The sequence below is a fragment of the Panthera pardus genome, unplaced genomic scaffold (genome assembly GCF_024362965.1).
Source record: "Panthera pardus isolate Hobbes unplaced genomic scaffold, ASM2436296v1 HiC_scaffold_10, whole genome shotgun sequence".
Lineage (NCBI taxonomy): Eukaryota > Metazoa > Chordata > Mammalia > Carnivora > Felidae > Panthera > Panthera pardus.
In genome coordinates this window covers 111853143-111872561 of record NW_026526655.1, presented here as the reverse complement: position 1 = coordinate 111872561, position 19419 = coordinate 111853143, and the positions used below count along the sequence as shown (strand labels likewise).

Genomic DNA, 19419 nt, shown 5'->3' with positions numbered 1-19419 from the left:
AGAAATAGGCCCATCAGAAATACAATTTCGAAGTTCAGCATCCACTCATAATAAAAATCACCAACAAAGCAGGTGGAGAGGGAATGTACCTCCACATAATAAAGGCCATATGCAACAAGCCCACAGGACATCATAAACAACAGTGTAAAGTTAAAAGCTTTCCTCTAAGATCAGAAACAAGACAATACAGTGCCTGCCCACTCTTACTACTTTTATTCAACATCATAATGAAATTTTATTGTGTTTCACTTCACTGCACTTTGCAGATACTGTGTTTTTACACATGGGAGGTTTGTGGCAACCCTACACGGACCACGTCTATTGGCACAATTTTTCCAACAGCATTTGTTCACTTCATGTCTGTGTGTCACATTTTGCTAATTCTCACAATATTTCAAACTTTTTCATTATTAGTATCTTTCTTTTTTTGAGAGAGAGCAAGCAAGCGAGCATACAAGCAGGGGAGCAGGGCAGAGGGAGGGAGTGGGAGGGGGGAGAGAGGGAGAGAGGGAGAGAGGGAGAGGGGGAGAGGGGGAGAGGGGGAGACAGGGAGAAGAGGAGAGGAGGAGAGGAGGAGAGGAGGAGAGGAGGAGAGGAGGAGAGGGGTAGGGGGGGAGACAATCTTAAGCAGGCTCCACACTCAGCACAGAGCCCACCACAAGGCTCAATCCCATGACCCTGGGATCATGACCTGAACCGAAATCAAGAGTCAGACATTCAAATGACTAAGCCACCCAAGTGCCCCGTTCATTATTATATTTGTTACAGCAATCTGTGATCAGTGATCTTTGATATTACTATTATAACTGTTTTGGGGTGTCACAAACCACACCATATAAATGGGCAAACTTAATAGATAAATCGTGTGTTCTGCTTGCTCTACCAACCACTAGTTCCTATCTCTCTCCCTCTCAGGTCCCCTATTCCCTAAAACACAACAATATTAAAATGAGGCTAATTTAGAAGAACCCTACAACGGTCTCTAAGTGCTCAGGTGAGAGGAAGAGTCGCAAATCTCTCGCTTTAAATCAAAAGCTAGAAAGGATTCAGCTCAGTGAGGAAGGCATGTACACTGAGACAGGCCAAAAGCTGGGCCTCTTGTACCAAACAGCCAGGTTGTGAGTGCAAAGGAAAAGTTCTTGAAGGAAATTAAAAGCACTACTCCAGTGAACATACAAATGGTGAGAAAACAGAACAGTCTTATAGCTGATACAGAGAACGTATGAGTGGTCTGGGTAGAAGATCAGCCAAACCCTAATCCAGAGGAAGGCCCTGACTCTCTTCAATTCTGTGAACGCTGAAAGAGGGAAAGAAGCTGCAGAACAAAGTATGAAGCTAAGAGAGGTTGGTTCATGAGGTTTAAGAAAAGAAACCAGCTTTATAACATAAAAGGGCAAGGTAAAGCAGCAAGAGCTGATGTAGAAGCTGCAACAAGTTACCCAGAAGACGGCAGCTAAGATCATTTATGAAGGTGGCTACACCTAACAAGAGATTTTCAGTGCAGATGAAACAGCCTTCTATTGGAAGAAGATATTATCAAGGATTTTCATAGCTACAGATGAGAAGTCAATGCCTGGCTTCAAAGGACAAGTGGACTCCCTTGTTAGGGGTTAATGCAGCTGGCAACTTTAAGTTGAGGCCAATGCTCATTTATCAGAGTTTCTGCTCTGACCATACTTTTTTTTTTTTTTTTTTTTTTTTTTACCTCCTGATGTTTTAGTATTCTCAGTTGTCCAAAAACAGAATAGAAATGTCAGAGAAAAAGAATCAGTAAACGTACTATAAAGTGGAATAGAGAGGAAAATATATTGAAGAAAAGAAGGTGCGCGTGGGTGGCTCAGTCAGTTAAGTGTCCAACTTCAGCTCAGGTCATGATTTCATGGTCCATGGGTTCGAGCCCCGCGTCAGGCTCTGTGTTGACAGCTCAGGGCCTGCAGCCTGCTTCAGATTCTGTCTCCAGCCCTCTCTGCCCCTCCCCTGCTTATGCTCTGTCTCTAAAATAAATAAACATTAAAAAAAATTTTTTTTAATAAAAAGAAAATGAACAGAATCTGAGACATGTGGGACATCTAACATCCATATCATTAGTTTCAAAAGGAAAAGGGGTGGGGCTGAAAAAAACATTCCAGAAATAATGGCCTAAATTTTCCCAAATTTAGCAAGAAACAAAAAGACAGTGAACGCCAAATAGGATAACGCCCCCAAAATCCATACCAACATACTATAGTCAAACTTCTGAAAACTAAGGACAATGAAAATAGCAAGAAACAAACAATGCATTACCTACATGGGGGGAAATGTAAATGATAGCAGATTTCTCCTCAGAAACCATGTAGACCAAAGGAAATAGCACACACTTGACAAATGCTGGAAGAAATGTCAACTCAGAATTCTACACTAGTGAAAATATCCCTCAGAAATAAAGAAAAAAATCAAGACATTCTCAGATGAAGAACTGAGAATCTGTTGCCAACAGAGCTACTATCCTAAGAGAATGGCAAAAAAAGAATTTCACTGAACAAAATGTAAACAATAAAAGAAAGAACCCTAAAACATCAGGAGGTAAAAAAAGAAAAAAAAAATAGGTACAGAGCAGAAATACACGTAAATAAACTTTCCTTCACAGCTTGACTTTTCTAACAAGTCTGACAGCTGAAGCAAAATTTCTAACACCATCTGATGTGGTTCTCATATATAAAAGAAACGTGAACACTTGACTTTGAAAAATATGTAAATATGAATAATGCAGAGCAACCACTAAAAAAGCAATACAAAGAGACACACTCAAGAAACATTATAGATAAATCAAAATGCAACTTTATTTTTTTTAATGTTTATTTATATTTGAGAGAGACAGAGAGACAGAGCACGAACAGGGGCAGAGAGAGAGAGGGAGACAGAATCTGAAGCAGGCTCCAGGCTCTCAGCACAGAGCCTGACGAGGAGCTTGAACTCACGAGCATGAGAGCATGACCTGAGCCATAGTCAGATGCTTAACCAACTGAGCCACCCAGGCGCCCCTCAAAAGGCAATTTTAAAACATGTTCAAATAATTCACAAAAAGCTTAAGTACAAGAACACAGAGAAATTTAAAACACAGAACCAAAGGGAAACAAAAAACAAAATGGCATACTTAAACCTAATATATCAAAAATTCATTAAATGTAAATGGTCTAAATATACTAATTACAAAATAGAGATTTGTCAGATGTCAGATAGGGAAAACTCACATACATGTTATCTATGAGAAACTCACTTCAAATGAAATATGTAGGTTGAAAAAAAAAAAAAAAGATGGGAAGAGATACCACACAAACAGTGAAAAGCAAGAAGTGACTATATTAATATCAGAGCAAACATCAGACTAAAGAAAATTGCCAGAAACAGAAAGGGACATTACATTATGATAATACAGTTAACCCACCAAGAAAATATAAACGTCTATGGACCAATGACAGAGGTGCACACGTAAATTAAACAACTTATATGAAAAGGACCAATTACTCAAAAAGTACAAATTACTACAATCCACTCAATATGAAATAGAAAATGAACAGTACTATAACTCTCAAGAAAATAGAATTTGGAGGCGGCTGTGTGGCTCTCAGTCAAACATTCGACTTCGGCTCAGGTCATAATCTCAGGGTCCATGAGTTCGAGCCCCACATGGGGCTCTGTGCTGGCAGCTCAGAGCACGGAGCCTGCTTCCAATTTTGTGTCTCCCTCTCTCTCTGCACCTCCCCCACTTGCACGCTCTCAAAAATAGATAAACATTTAAAAAAAATAAAACTTGTAATTAAAAATACCCCACCCTCAAAATCTTCAGGCCCAGACTGTTTCACTGGAGATTTCTACCAAATATTTTAAAAAAGAATTAACATGGGACGCCTGGGTAGCTCAGTCAGTTAAGCATCCAACTTCAACTCAGGTCACGATCTCAGGGTTGGTGAGTTTGAGCCCCGCATCAGGCTCTGTGCTAACAGCTCAGAGCCTGGAGCCTGCTTCAGATTGTGTGTCTCCCTCTCTCTCTGCCCCTCCCCTGCTGGCACTCTGTCTCTGTCTCTCTCAAAAATAAACATTTAAAAAATTTTTTAAAAATAAATTAAAAAAGAATTAACACAAATTCTATATAATCTCTTCTAGAAAATAGAAGAGCAGGGAACACTTCCCAAAATTCATTCTGTAAAGCCAGTATGACCTAATACCAAATAAGAGTACAAAAAAACTACAGACCAATATCCTTCATGAATATAGATGCAAAAATCTGTAAGAATATTAACAAACAGAATTCAGCAATAAAAGAAAAGAATTATACACCCAACTAAGAGAGGTTTATTACAGGGATGCAACTCTGGTTCAATATTTGAAAATCAATCAGTATAATCCATCATATTGACAGAGGTTTAAAAAAAAAATCACATGACCATGCCAATTGATGCAGAAAAGGTATTTGACAAAATTCAACACCTATTCATGATAAAACTCAGAAAACTAGAAAAGGAGCTTTCTCAACTTGTTATTGAACATCTTCAAAAACTACAGCTCACATCACATGTAATGTAGAAAAACCAAATGCATTCCCCTTAAAATCAAGAACAAGACAAGGATGACTGCTATTACCACTGCTATTCAACATAACATTAGAAGCTCTAACCAGGGCAAAGAAATAGAAGGCACACAGACTGGAAAGAAAACTCTCCCTATTTACAGATGACATGATTGCGTCTATTGTAGAATATCCCAAAGAATGTACAAAAAACTACTTCTAGAACCAACAGGTGAGCTTAGTAAGTTCACAAGCTATAAGATCAATAAACAAAAATCAATGAACTTGGGGAAATTAAAATTTAAAACATAATACCATAGACAATGATCAAAAAAAAATACGTAAGTGTAAATCTAACAAAACATGCCCAAGATTTTTATACTGAAACTACAAAATGCTGATGAAAAAAATCAGAGGATCTAAATAGAGACAGTCCATGTTCACTGACTGAAAAACTCAACATAATATGTCAATTCTCCCCCCAAAAACCTGATACATAGGTTTAAAACAATTTCTTTCAAAATCTATCAAGAAGATTTTGTTGTAGATTTAGACACATCATATGGAAAGGAAATAGAACCAGAATAGTTCAGGGAATTCTGAAAAGGATAAAGTGGGGGATCAGTCTACCCAATTTTAAGACTTATACAGCTACAGTAATCAAGTCAGTGTGGTGTAAGAGGAAGAAAAACACATAGATCAATAGAACAATCAGAGAACCCAGAAATAGACACACACAAATACAGCCAAGTGAATTTTCACAGAGATGCAAAAGCAATTCCAGAAAGGACTTTTCATCAAATTGTAGTTGAATAAGTGGACATTCATATTCAAAAAAAATGAACCCTAACCCTAACGCCTTACATGTAAATCCTGGCACTATGAAACTTCCAAAAAATAGCACAGGAGAAAACCTTAGGAAACCTGGTCTTGGGGGAAGTATGAAACGACAACAAAAGCACAAACCATAAAAACTGATAAACTAGACTGCATGAAAACTAAAACTCCATGAAAGGTACTGTTAAGAGGATAGTAACACAATGCTCCAGACCACATATCTGACGAAGTGTTCCTATCTCAATCTCAAAGAACTCTCAAAACTCAATGTTAAAAGAAATAATAATACAATTAGAAAACAAGCAAAAGACATGAAGTGACATTTTACTGAACAGGATATACAATGGCAAAAAAAAAGCACATAAAAAGATGTCCAACATCGCCTATTAGGGAAATGCAAATTAAAATTAGAATGAAATATCACTACATACCTGTAAGAACAGCTAAAATTAAAAAATGGTGACAGCATTGAATGCTGGGAAAGACGCAGAGAAACTGGATTATTCACATAAGTGAAACAGTAGAGTCATTCTGGAAAGTAGTTTCTTAGCTTTTTAAAAAATTAACCATGTACTTACCATATAATAGACCCAGCAATTCCATTTTGGGGCATTTTCCCCAAAGAAATAAAACTTTATGCCTATATAAAAAGCTATACATGAGGAGAATTCACAGTACATTTAGTGGTAATAGCCAAAACTTTGAAACAACCCCAAGTAAACATCCATCAATACTTAATGGGGTATACATGCAAGAATTTGGCTGGGTCTCAAGGGAACTGTACTAAGTGAAAAACATCAAACTCAAAAAGATCAGGGGTGCCTGGATGGCTCAGTCGGTTAAGCATCCGACTTCGGCTCAGGTCATGATCTCACGGTCTGTGGGTTCAAGCCCCTTGTCGGGCTCTGTGCTGACAGCTCGGAGCCTGGAGCCATCTTGGGATTCTGTGTCTCTCTGTCTCTCTGACCACCCCCCCCCGCCCCCCCCCGGCCCCCGTTCATGCTCTATCTCTGTCTCAAAAATTAAATAAACATTAAAAAAAAATTTAAAAAAAAGATCACATGCTGTATGATTCTATTTATATAACATTGTGGAAATAACAAAATTATACAGACAGAGAACAAATCAACAAATCAGTGGTTGATGGGAGTTAGAAAGGGGAATGAGGGTATAACTATGTAAGGGTGTAGCGGGAAGATTTTATCAACAGTTTTATATCTTGATTGAAGGGCTGGTTACACAAACCTACACATATGATAAAATGACACGAAACCAGACATAAACATTTTGCCAATTTCAAATTCCTGGTTTTGATTTCATGTAACATGTAACAACTGAGGAGCTGAATGAGGAGTACATGAGATCTTTCCATATTATTTTTGGAACTTCCTGTAAATCTATAATTATTAAAAGTTAAAAAAGCAAAACAAAACAGAAGTCCCTCCCACAACAGAGACTTCTATATGTAGCACTGAACACTTAACACATCTAACTAGGAGATACTCCTAAGGTATTTGATATGTGATTTTTTTCTTGAGTTTTGTTTTTTCAAAGTAAAAAAAAGTAGGGCTCCTGGGTAGCTCAGTCAGTTAAGCATCTGACTCTTGATTTCGGCTCAGGTCACCATCTCACAGTTCATGAGATTGAGCCCCACGTTGGGCTCCGTACTGACAATGTGGAGTCTGCTTGGGATTCTCTCTCTCTCCCTCTCTCTGCCTCTCCCCTGCTTGCTCTCTCTCTCAAAATAAACAGAATCTTTTAAGTAAAAATAAAAATAAAGCATCTTTTCTGGTTATACAGAAAATTCAAGTAATTCATTAAGTATAAAAATCATCAATATCATATTATCAAAGCAACTATGATTAACATGAATCATTTCTAGGGGGCGTCTGGGTGGCTCAGTCAGTTCAGCATTTGACTTTGGCTCAGGTCATGATCTCACAGTTCATGAGTTCAAGCCCCGTGTCGGGCTCTGTGCTGACAGCTCAAAGCCTGGAGCCTGCTTCAGATTCTGTGTCTCCCTCTCTCTCTGCCCCTCCCCTGCTCACACTCTGTCTCTCTCTCTCTCTCTCTCTCAAAAATAAACAAACATTAAAAAAAAAAAATTAGGGGCGCCCGGGTGGCTCAGTCGGTTGAGCGTTTGACTTCGGCTCAGGTCATGATCTCATGGTTTGTGAGTTCGAGTCCCGCGTTGGGCTCTGTGCTGACAACTCAGAGTCTGGAGCCTGCTTCGGATTCTGTGTCTCCTCCTCTCCCTGCCCCTCCCCTGCTCATGCTCTGTCTCTCAATAATAAATAAACGTTAACTTTTTTTTTTTTTTTTTTTAAATTAAAGGGGCGCCTGGGTGGCTCAGCCGGTTAAGCGTCCGACTTTGGCTCAGGTCATGATCTCATGGTTTGTGGGTTCGAGCCCTGCGTCAGGCTCTGCACTGACAGCTCAGAGTCTGGAGCCTGCATCAGATTCTGTGTCTCCCTCTCTCTCTGCTCCTCCCCACTCACACTCTGTCTCTCTCCCTTTCTCAAAAACAAATAAACATTAAAAAAACCATTTTTTTAATAAAAAAAAAAAAAAAAAAAAAAAAACATGAATCATTATCAGGCCTATCTTAAAAACAAAATGTAACCATGGAGATTATAAAGCAATAGCTTTATTTTATGAAAGCAAACAATGACAATAATCTGTTTTTTAAAAAGTTTAAAGAAAAGGGTTGAGTGCATTTTTAATTTCTCTGATACTGGTTCAAGGGTTTTTTTTGTTTTGTTTCTTAAAAAGGAGAGTAGCACAGTTGGGAGGGGTGGGGAGAAGAGTAGCACAGAGACCCCAACCTCCCTAAAACTTGGATTCCAAAACACCAAGATTTGCTCCCTACCTCAGGGGTTGGTGCAGCATAGGCTGTGTAAGGAGGAGGGGAAGAAGCCACAGCTGTCTCATCATACAGGACTTCTGAGCCAACATAAGCCTACGAGAGGAGAGAGAATGAAAAACAGCTTTCTGTCACAAAGCAACCATATACAGGCTCTCATGATTCTGTACGTATACATATCCTTTCTATTCAGCAAAATTTTAAAAATTAGAACAGCAAATACAACAGGTCTCTGAAAAGCAGTGAACAACAAGAGTATCTCCCCACAACCCCCTCTAATCCTGCACTCTCCTGTCCTCTGAATTCAGGAGGAGGCTGTCCTCCTCAGCCATCTGCAGAAGGCAGGAATGGAGCTCTCACTGACTAAGGAGGCCAGAGTCTACCATTATCCAGGCCTTTTCAAAGATGTGGCACCACTCTCAACAACCCTTCTGTTAAATATAAATCCTACAATCTGAAGACACAGCAGTCAGGGATTGTCCTACACACACAGCCTGCTTTTTGCACTAAAAAAAAAAATTCCTTCATTAAATTACTTCCCAGTGGAAAAAGAAAAATCTATGTACTCTTTTAAAAAAAATTCCAGGAGCACCTGGGTGGCTCAGTCAGTTAAGCATCTGACACTTGATTTCGGCTCAGGCCATGATCTCATGGTTCTCGTGGGTTTGAGCCCCATGTCTGGCTCCACGCTGATGGTGCACAGAGCCTGCCTGGGATGCTCTCTTCCTCTCTCTCTGCCCCTCCCTGTGAGCACGTGTGCACTCTCTCTCTCTCTCTCTCTCAAAATAAAAAAATAAACTTAAAAAAATAATAATAAATCCATGCAAAGAATCATCTTGGGATCTTAGCCCCAACAGTATGGATCATTAACACTAATTCCAGCCAAGATTTTTGTGAAAGAAAAGCTAACTGGAGTTGCAGAGTAGGCTTACAGGAAGAACTGTCTTGGGCTAACAGAGTAGGAAACAATGACATTTGGATATTAAGTCTTTTTTACTTTTCCTACCTGTACAAATTATTTTATAAGCTTCATCTACCTTTTTCTTTTCCTCCCTTTATAGGGAAAAATAAAATCTTATCTGAAGAATAAAAATGTTTCCTGCAGAGGAAGTTGCCTTGATTCTCGGACACAAAAATGGCATTAGACCCCTACAAATGGGGTTTACTATCTCAGTGACTTCCTAAGGTCAGAAGCAGAACTAGAATCAAGCACAAGTCCCCAAAATGCTTGTTTCACAAGGCTGGGGTGCCATGAATGGACTCTGGTCCTTTTTGAGCCTTCTCTGTAAACTACAGCAGAATTCAAAGTGCTGCAAAACTTTCTGAGATACAGACACTTGTGGAAGACAATATTAGGACCAGTGTTGCCTGTACTGGCAGGGATCCTCCTGCCTTAAAAGGTTTGGCAAAATCTAGCTTACTCTCATATCAGTAAAAGGTGCCCTGCCCAGCTATGAGTGCTCAGCCATGGCTGGACGATCAAGAAACCCATCCCCATTTCCCTTTCTTAATCCCCTATCATCCCATTTGTTACAGCAAGACAAGGCAAAAACGTTACAGGTGATTGCCCTTAGCAACTTACTGTGTTTGTCCTGGAATCCTGCAGTGTAAATTTCCAGGCCCTGGAGAAAAGAAAAAGGGATGCTTATTTAAGGCAATCCAACATCTACCTCAAGGATTCTCAAACCTGTGTCGGCATCAAAATTTCTGGAAAAGTTTGTTTCAAGAACAGGCCTTCTGTCCTTACCCCAAGACCCACTCAATCAAATCATCTGAGATCTGCACAATACACAATATGTGAAACAATATGTATCTGTGGCGCATACACTATATAGTATTTAAAGCCTACTCTATTACTATACAGTTTTTGCTTTACTCTTTAGTAAGTATAAAAAAATGCACATGTTTAACTCTACTGCAACTTGCTTTGTCAGTTCATGTCACACACACAGATCTACCGCATTTTAATTTATTGACTTATTGATTGATTCTGGGATTTTATTATTTAAATTAATTGATTTTCAAATTGGTTTCCGTACAACACCCAGTGCTCATCCCAACAGATGCCCTCCTCAATGCCCATCGCCCACTTTCCCCTCTCCCCCATCCCCCATCAACCCTCAGTTTGTTCTCTGTATTTAAGAATCTCTTATGGTTTGCCTCCCTCCCTCTCTGTTTTTTCCCCTTCCCCTCCCCCATGGTCTTCTGCTAAGTTTCTGAAGATCCACATGAATGAAAACATATGGTATCTGTCTTTCTCTGCCTGACTTATTTCACTTAGCATAATACCAACTGCATTTTTTTAATGGCTACATAATGTTCCATGATAAGAGATTCAGATTGTCAGCAATTTTTTTGTGATTGAAAACAGTCCTAGTACTTTTTTGCCAGCTTGAGAAATTGACATATTACATGTAAGTTTACAGTATGCAATGTAATGATTTGATGCAAAATGATGACAATATGATTCATACCTTCATCCCCTCACATAATTACTTATTTTTTCTGATCATAACACTTAAAACCTAGTCCCTTAACTTGTTCAAGCATGTAACAAGTATTTGCTAATTATAATCACAATACTACATAACTAGATGCCCAGAACTTAGTCATCATATAGCTGGAAGTTTGTATACTTTGACCAACATCTCCCCATTTCCCCCAACCACCATTCATTCTACTATCTTTTTCTAGGAATTTGGCTTTTTTAGATTCTACAAGTGAGACATATAGTAATTGTCTTTCTCTGTTTTACTTATTTCATTTAGCACAATGCCCTCAAGATCCATCCATATTGTTGTAAAACACAGGATTTCCTTCTGTTTTCCTTAATTGAATAATATTCAATGTATGTGGGGTGTGTGTGTGTGTGTGTGTGTGTGTGTGTGTGTGTGTGTGTGTATCACATTTTCCTTATCTATCATCCATCAACAACTGCTTAGGCTGTTTCATGTCTTGGATACTATGAATAATGCTGCAGTGAACATGTGGGTGCAGAAATCTCTTCAAGATAAGGATTTCATTTCCTTCAAGACATATATCCAGAAGGGAATTGCTACATCATATGATGGTTCTACTTTCAGTTTTTTTGAGGAACCTCCATAATGTATCCATAGTGGCTTATACCAATTTACATTCCTGCCAACAGTGCACAGGGCTCCCTTATCACTACTTCCTCACAACATTTACCTTTTTGTCTTTTTGACAACAGCCATTCTAAGAGATGTGAGGTAATCTCATTATGATTTTGTTTTGCCTTTCCTGGTGATTACTGAGGTTGAGCATCTTTCCCCATACCTATGGCCATTTGTACATCTTTGGAAAAGTATCTATTCAAGTCTTTTGCCCATTTTTAAAAATTGTGGTTTTTTGCTATGAAGTTATACAAATTCTTATATATTCTGAATACTAAACCCTTATCGTGTGGATGGTTTACAAATAATTTCTCCTATTCCATACAATGCCTTTTCATTTTACCGATGGGTTTCTTTTGCTGTGCAGAAGCTTTACAGTTTGGGTGCATGGGTGGCTCAGTCAGTTAAGTGTCTGACTCTTGAGTTCAGCTCAGGTCATGATCTCACGGTTCAAGGGATCAAGCCCCAAGTCAGGCTCTGTGATGACAGTGTGGAGCCTGCTTGGGATTCTCTCTCTCCCTCTCTCTCTCTCAAAATAAATAAACTTTAAAAAAAATTTTTTTAACTAAATGTTTTCTTAAAAGTTTTACTGTTTGATGTAATCCCATGTGTTTCCTTTTCCTTTGCTGCTTGCATTTTTGGTGTCATATTCAAAAATTCACTGCCAAAACCAATGTTAAAGAGCTTTTTCCTGATACTGGACCATTTTCTTACACCATACACAAAAATAAAATGGATTAAGGACCTAAATGTGAGACCTGAAACCATAAAAATTCTAGAGCAGAACACAGGCAGCAATTTCTCTGATACTGGCCATGGCAATTTCTTTCTTGATAGGACTCCTAACGCAAGGGAAACAAAAGCAAAAATTAACTATTAGGACTCCATCAAAACAAAAAGCTTCCCCACAGTAAAGGAAGCAACCAACAAAACTACCTACTGAATAGAAGATATTTGCAAATGCTATATATCCAATGCAAGATTAGTATACAAAATATATAAAAAACTTACCAAACTCAACACCCCCCAAAAATAATCCAATTAAAAAATGGGCAGAAGAGGGGCGCTTGGGTGGCTCAATCAGTTAAGCATCTGACTTCAGTTCAGGTCATGATCCCATGGTTTATGGATTTGAGCCCCGCCTCGAACTCTGTGCTGAGAGAGTCTGGAGCCTGCTTCGGATTCTGTGTTTCGTTCTCTCTCTTGCCCCTCCCCTGCTCGCGCGCTGTCTCTGTCTCTCAAAAATGAATAAATGTTAAAAAAAAAAAAAGTTTTTTTAAATGGGCAGAAGATGTGAACAGACATTTCTCCAAAGACATCCAGATGGCCAACAGACACATGAAAAGATGCTCAACATCCCTCATCATCAGGGAAATGCAAATCAAAACTTTAACGAGATATCACACCACACCTGTCAGAATGGCTAAAATCAACAACACAAGAAACAGTAAGTGTTGGCAAAGATGTGAAGAAGGAACCCTTGTGCACTGTAGGTAGGAACGCAAACTAGTGTAGCCACTGTGGAAAACAATATGGAGATTCCTCAAAAATTCAAAATGGAGGAGTGCCTGGGTGGCTCAGTTGATTGAGTATTCAACTCTCAATTTTCGGCTGAGGTCATGATCTCACGGTTTGTTGAGTCTGAGCCTCACATTGGGCTCTCTGCTGTCAGCACAGAGCCTGCTTCTGATCCTCTGTCCCACTCTCTGCCCCTCCCCAACTCACACTCTCTCTCCTTCTCTCAAAAATAATTTTTTAAAATTCTTTTAAAAAAAAGAGGAAAAAAATTCAAATGGAACCACTGTATAATTCCATAATCGCACTACTAATTTACCCAAAGAATATGAAAAGATACATGCACCCCTATGTTTATTGCAGCATTTAGTGACCAAACAACACCCCAGGTGTCTAGCAATAGATGGATAAAGAACATGTGGTATATATATGTGTATGTGTATATATAAACATATATACATATATGGATCTAGAGAGTATAATGCTAAGTGAAATAAGCCAGTCAGAGAAAGACAAACATCATATTATTTCACTCATCTGTGGAATCTGAGAAACAAAAGGCAGAGATTGGACTGATTCAGTGGCAAGCTAAGGAATGCCAAGAATTACCAGCCACAACCCAAACTAGGAGGAGGCAGGAAGGGTTCTACTGAAAGGTCTCAGAGGGAACATGGCTCTGCTGACATATTGAGCTCAGACTCTTAGCTCCCAAAACTGTGAGGGAATACATTTGTTGTTTTAAGGCACCCAGTTTGTGGCCCACAGCAAACTAACATTCTCCTATTCTTTACTCTATTAGCATTCTCATTTTATTTCAAGTTTGTTTCTTGTTAATAGACAAGTTATACTCTGTATTTTTTACCCAATCTCAGATCTTACTTTTCTTAAGGGAAATTTAACCAATTCACATTTATTGAGGTCATAAACATCACTGGTTTAACTACTGCTAATTCCAGATATTTTTTCCACTACTTAAAAGAACATTCCATTTGACACCTTAGTGTACAGTAGAGCACAGCTCCACGGCAGCTCTGGAGACAAAGGTTCAAATCCTCAGTCTATTCTACCAGCTCTAAAATCTTGGCAAGTGTGGTAAGCAGAATGATGTCCACCTCCTAATCCCCAAAACCTGTGAATGTTACTTCACAGGGGAAAGGGACTCTATAGATAGAATTCAAATTAAGGACCTTGAGATAGGGAGATTACCCTGGATTATCCACATTGGCCCAAACTATTCATTAAGTCCTTAAAAGCACATAACCTTCCCCAGATGCAAAGAACCAAAGAGATGACCACAAGAGAAGGGCTCAGCCCAGAAGCCAAGAAACCAGGAAGCCTCTAGAAGCTGGAAAAGGCAAGGAAACAGATTGTCCCCTAGAGCCTCTAGAAGGGATCATGGCCCTACCAACAATGGTTGGACTCTTGACCTCCAGAAATGTAATCATAAATTTGTACTGTTTGAAGCCACTAACCTCAGGATGATTTATTATAGGAGCATTAAAAAAGTGATATAGGAAATTAACCTAAGCCTGTTTCTTCTGTTTTTTTTTTTTTTAAGTTTATTTCCTTATTTTGAAAAGAGCACAGACATGTAAGTGGAGGAGGGGCAAAGAGAAAGGGAGAGGGAGAATCCCAGGCAGGCTCCACACCGTCAGTGCAGAGCCCAATGTGGGCTTGAACTCATGAACCATGAGACCATGGCCTGAGCCAAAGTCAAATGCTTAACTGACTGAGCCACATAGGCACCCCAAACCTAAATTTCTTGTAACAAGAACAGCATCTACCTTGTAAGATATGGTGAGCATTAAATACCATATATAAAGCAGTTAGCACAGTGCGTAGGGCCAAGTGAGTGTTCAAAATGCATGTTTAAATTGTTAGATACTAATAATATATAGACCCGATTTATAAAAAAAGTAGTAAACTGGCTGGACATGCAGTCATTTCTCCATCAGTCTATTGGAAAGCAGTATCTCTTCCAGAAAGTATCACTGAAGATTCACTGATAAAAGAAGAGTGTAAAAAAGTAGCTACAGACGGGATTTAAAATAAACTCTAGAGTTTAGCATGGAATAAATGTTTATATTGAAGAGGAACATGTATGTGAAATGCAGAGCAGGCACTCTGACAAACTTCTCTGGATTATATGAAAATGTCACTTACATATGAATGTTTTAATATAAATGAAAAATCACAATAATCTGTTAGTGAACTCTCACAATGTCCATGGGAGTGATACAGAGTGGCCAGAGTGGCCAGAAAGAAAAAAAACTCTTCCACCCCACCCCCCAAATTTCATTTAATCAGTGTTGGCTCCATATCCCTTCTTCAGAGAAGGCAGATGGAATAAGAACCATCAAAGGAAGGGAAAGACTTCATAATACAGATGTCCGTGCTTTTTAAAAAGACATTTACATAAAAAGAACAAGCTCTAAGAACCCATTCAACTATGCCCATTACCCAATGTGCATCTAGAGAAGAAAAAAGAGCACATGCAGAATGACTACATGCTAATACCTCCTGTCATTCCCACTATAATGGGGATCTCGCCCGGACAGCTCTGGAGACACAGAAACTAGGACCAGAGTTATTAGAGATGGAACAAGGCCCTGTTGCATTTCTTTCACACATCCTCTCAGTCACTTATTCTGATGCCTGAAAGAAAACTCCATTCTCATGCTTCTTCCTTCCTGATAACTAGAAATAAAACAGGACACTTTTTAAATTATACACATAAAAAAACCCAAACTTACAAACAATCATCTGTGCTTTCTGCACAAAGACTGATAGTTTTCCCATCTCGGCAAACAATCTGCAGCATACAGTCTTTTGACTTCCCATCTGGAGGCTGAATATCTATGAAACATAAGTAGAATAAAGAAATATTTACATAGTTTTTTTTTCAAGATTTATTCTTACCTAACAGCTCTGATAAGCAAAAGACCAGTACTTCAGAACATTCCAATTACAAAACATCTTTGTCCTGCTCCACAGAACCAAGCACATAAATCACAACTCTGTTCCAATTAAACTTAGGTTCCTTCTAAAAGGCAATTCACATATGGAGATGTACAGAAGAGCCCAGATATTACAAGAATAAACCCCACACAATGAAAAGTGTTACAAAGCATCAGGTAACAGAATACTTACTGCTTTTATTCACAGGAAACACTAAACTGGATCATTGCTTTAAAAGTGAAAATCATATTTTAATTGTGTACACACAATTCATGTGTACCAAGAAATAAGGTCTATGATATTTGAGCTTGGTTTAGGTAGATTTCAACAGCTGGCCCATGGACACTGGTGTTTCAAGACCTAACATGTAGGAGTAAGATGTTACAATACCAATACTTACTACAGGCACATATGCCACTTGTGACTCTTTAATTCAAAACCTATTATGTAAGAGCAGGATGTTTCAAACATCAATGTTTACTAAAACAGATTCTTTATTCCAAACAGAAACAGAGCTAATAAACTGGGAAGTCTATAAATGCCATTAATTAGAAATAGAGGGGTGCCTGGGTGGCTCAGTCAGTTAAGTGTCCAACTCTTGGTTTCAGCTCTGGTCATAATCTCATGGTTCGTGAGTTCAAGCCCCACATCAGGCTTTGTGCTGGTAGTGTGGAGCCTGCTTGGGATTCTCTCTCTCCCTCTCTCTCTCTGTCCCTTCTCCACTCATGTTGTCGCTCTAAAAATTAAAAATCTAAGTCTATACTTATTAAAAATCTGTTCCTTTAAAATGAATATAAGGGATAACTCCAAAAACCAAAGTATCATGGATTTTTAAGTAACCGACTGATGTTGTCATCAATAAGATGCTCGTTCCGAGTCACAAAACCTATACTGCCTATGTTGGTTCCATTCTTCCTGGGGATCCCAGAACTCTGTTTCCCCACCTTCTCCATGGGACAACAAGGAATGTGAACTGCTGGGTTTAATTCAGATGAGAAAATTCAATCTGCCCCAATCATATGATTCATGATTCAAGTATCTAGGTGTCCACCGTGGTTACCTCCCAAATGAAACCGTTCCTTGGTCTGCTAATGAAAGCAAAATGAGTAAGAAAGAGGATTCAATTCCCACCAAGAATGGGGAAAGGAAGAGGACAGAAGCCGGCCACGACAGACTCACTTTCACTTACCCCGACACTCGTGCCCCATGCGGATGTTGATGCAGTCCACCGGCATGTGGACCTTATCCTCAACACTCTGCCGAGTTTGGTCATCATAATAGATCAGGTGACCATCTGACCACAGGTCAAACCAATTCTTCTTCCAACGCTTCAAAATAGTACCTGAAAAAAATGAGAGAGATTTGCTTTACGCTAAAACAGTAAGGACTTTATCCTCTAACCCACAGGTAACAGAAACAGGAAACTTTCCTCTGGCCCCATAAGTATACCTGCATACAAATGCCCAGAGCACTACATCAAAATAGAGATGAAAGCAGATTTCTTGGACTTCAAGCTGTATTACAATGCTGTAGTCCTCAAGACGGCATGGTACCAGCACAAGAACAGACACTCAGATCAATGGAAAAGAACAGAGAACCCAGAAACGGACCCACAAGGATATGGCCAACTAATCTTTGACAAAGCAGGAAAGAATATCCAATGGAATAAAGACAGTCTCTTCAGCAAGTGGTGCTGGGAAAACTGGACAGCAACATGCAGGAGAATGAGCCTGGGCAACTTTCTTACACCATACACAAAAATAAACTCAAAATGGATGAAAGACCTAAACATAAGACAGGAAGCCATCAAAATCCTCGAGGAGAAAGCAGGCAAAAACCTCTTTGATCTTGGCCACAGCAACTTCTTACTCAACACATCTCCAGAGGCAAGGGAAACAAAAGCAAAAATGAACTATCGGGACCTAATCAAAATAAAAAGCTTCTGCACAGCTAAGGAAACAATAGCAAAACTAAAAGGCAACGGACAGAATGAAAGAAGATATTTGCAAATGACATATCAGATAAAGGGTTAGTATCCAAAATCTATAAAGAACTGGGATGCAGGGGAAGATGGCTGCGTAGGAGGACGCTGGGCTCACCGCGCATCCTGCTGATCACTTAGATTCCACCTACACCTGCCTAAAGAACCCAGAAAACTGCCAGAGGATTAGCAGAACGGAGTCTCCAGAGCCAAGCACAGACGAGAGGCCCACAGAAGAGGGTAGGAAGGGCGGCGAGGCGGTGCGCGCTCCACGGACTGTCGGGAGGGAGCCGGGGCGGAGGGGCGGCTCGCCGGCCAAGCAGAGCCCCCAAGTCTGGCTGGCAAAAGCGGAGGGGCCGGACAGACTGTGTTCCGACAGCAAGCGCGACTTAGCGTCTGGGAGGTCAGAAGTTAACAGCTCTGCTCCAAAAGCGGGAAGGCTGGAGGACAAAGGGAGGGAGAGCTGCTGAGCCCCCGGACGGCAGAGCTCAGCTTGGCAGGGAACAAAGGCGCTCACCAGCACCATCTCCCTCGCCCATCCCCCAGCCAAAATCCCAAAGGGAACCAGTTCCTGCCAGGGAACTTGCTCCCTCCACGCAAACACCCAACTCTGTGCTTCTGCGGAGCCAAACCTCCGGCAGCGGATCTGACTCCCTCCCGCTGCCACAGGGCCCCTCCTGAAGTGGATCACCTAAGGAGAAGCGAGCTAAGCCTGCCCCTCCTGCCCCCGTGCACCTTGCCTACCCACCCCAGCTAATACGCCAGATCCCCAGCACCACAAGCCTGGCAGTGTGCAAGTAGCCCAGACGGGCCACACCACCCCACAGTGAATCTCGCCCCTAGGAGAGGGGAAGAGAAGGCACACACCAGTCTGACTGTGGCCCCAGCGGTGGGCTGGGGGCAGACATCAGGTCGGACTGCGGCCCCGCCCACCAACTCCAGTTATACACCACAGCACAGGGGAAGTGCCCTGCAGGTCCTCACCACTCCAGGGACTCTCCAAAATGACCAAATGGAAGAATTCCCCTCAGAAGAATCTCCAGGAAATAACAACAGCTAATGAACTGATCAAAAAGGATTTAAATAATATAACAGAAAGTGAATTTAGAATAATAGTCATAAATTTAATCGCTGGGCTTGAAAACAGTATAGAGGACAGCAGAGAATCTCTTGCCACAGAGATCAAGGGACTAAGGAACAGTCACGAGGAGCTGAAAAGCGCTTTAAACGAAATGCAAAACAAAATGGAAACGACGACAGCTCGGATTGAAGAGGCAGAGGAGAGAATAGGTGAACTAGAAGATAAAGTTATGGAAAAAGAGGAAGCTGAGAGAAAGAGAGATAAAAAAATCCAGGAGTATGAGGGAAAAATTAGAGAACTAAGTGATACACTAAAAAGAAATAATATACGCATAATTGGTATCCCAGAGGAGGAAGAGAGAGGGAAAGGTGCTGAAGGGGTACTTGAAGAAATTATAGCTGAGAACTTCCCTGAACTGGGGAAGGAAAAAGGCATTGAAATCCAAGAGGCACAGAGAACTCCCTTCAGACGTAACTTGAATCGATCTTCTGCATGACATATCAT

At 40.2% G+C, this 19419-nt stretch overlaps 1 protein-coding gene across 4 annotated transcripts in view; it reads right to left on the bottom strand.

The window, feature by feature from the left end:
- The window catches only part of PLEKHB2 (pleckstrin homology domain containing B2), a 49070-nt gene that overhangs the window by 9094 nt on the left and 20557 nt on the right, over positions 1-19419 (bottom strand). For all 4 annotated transcript variants that reach the window (XM_019469499.2, XM_019469498.2, XM_053910256.1 and 1 more), the window contains 4 exons: positions 17043-17195; positions 15649-15751; positions 9829-9868; positions 8253-8342 (listed from right to left, as the gene is read on the bottom strand). In XM_019469499.2, the coding sequence (XP_019325044.1) occupies positions 8253-8342; positions 9829-9868; positions 15649-15751; positions 17043-17195 (386 nt within the window). The remainder of the gene's footprint in view (positions 1-8252; positions 8343-9828; positions 9869-15648; positions 15752-17042; positions 17196-19419) is intronic.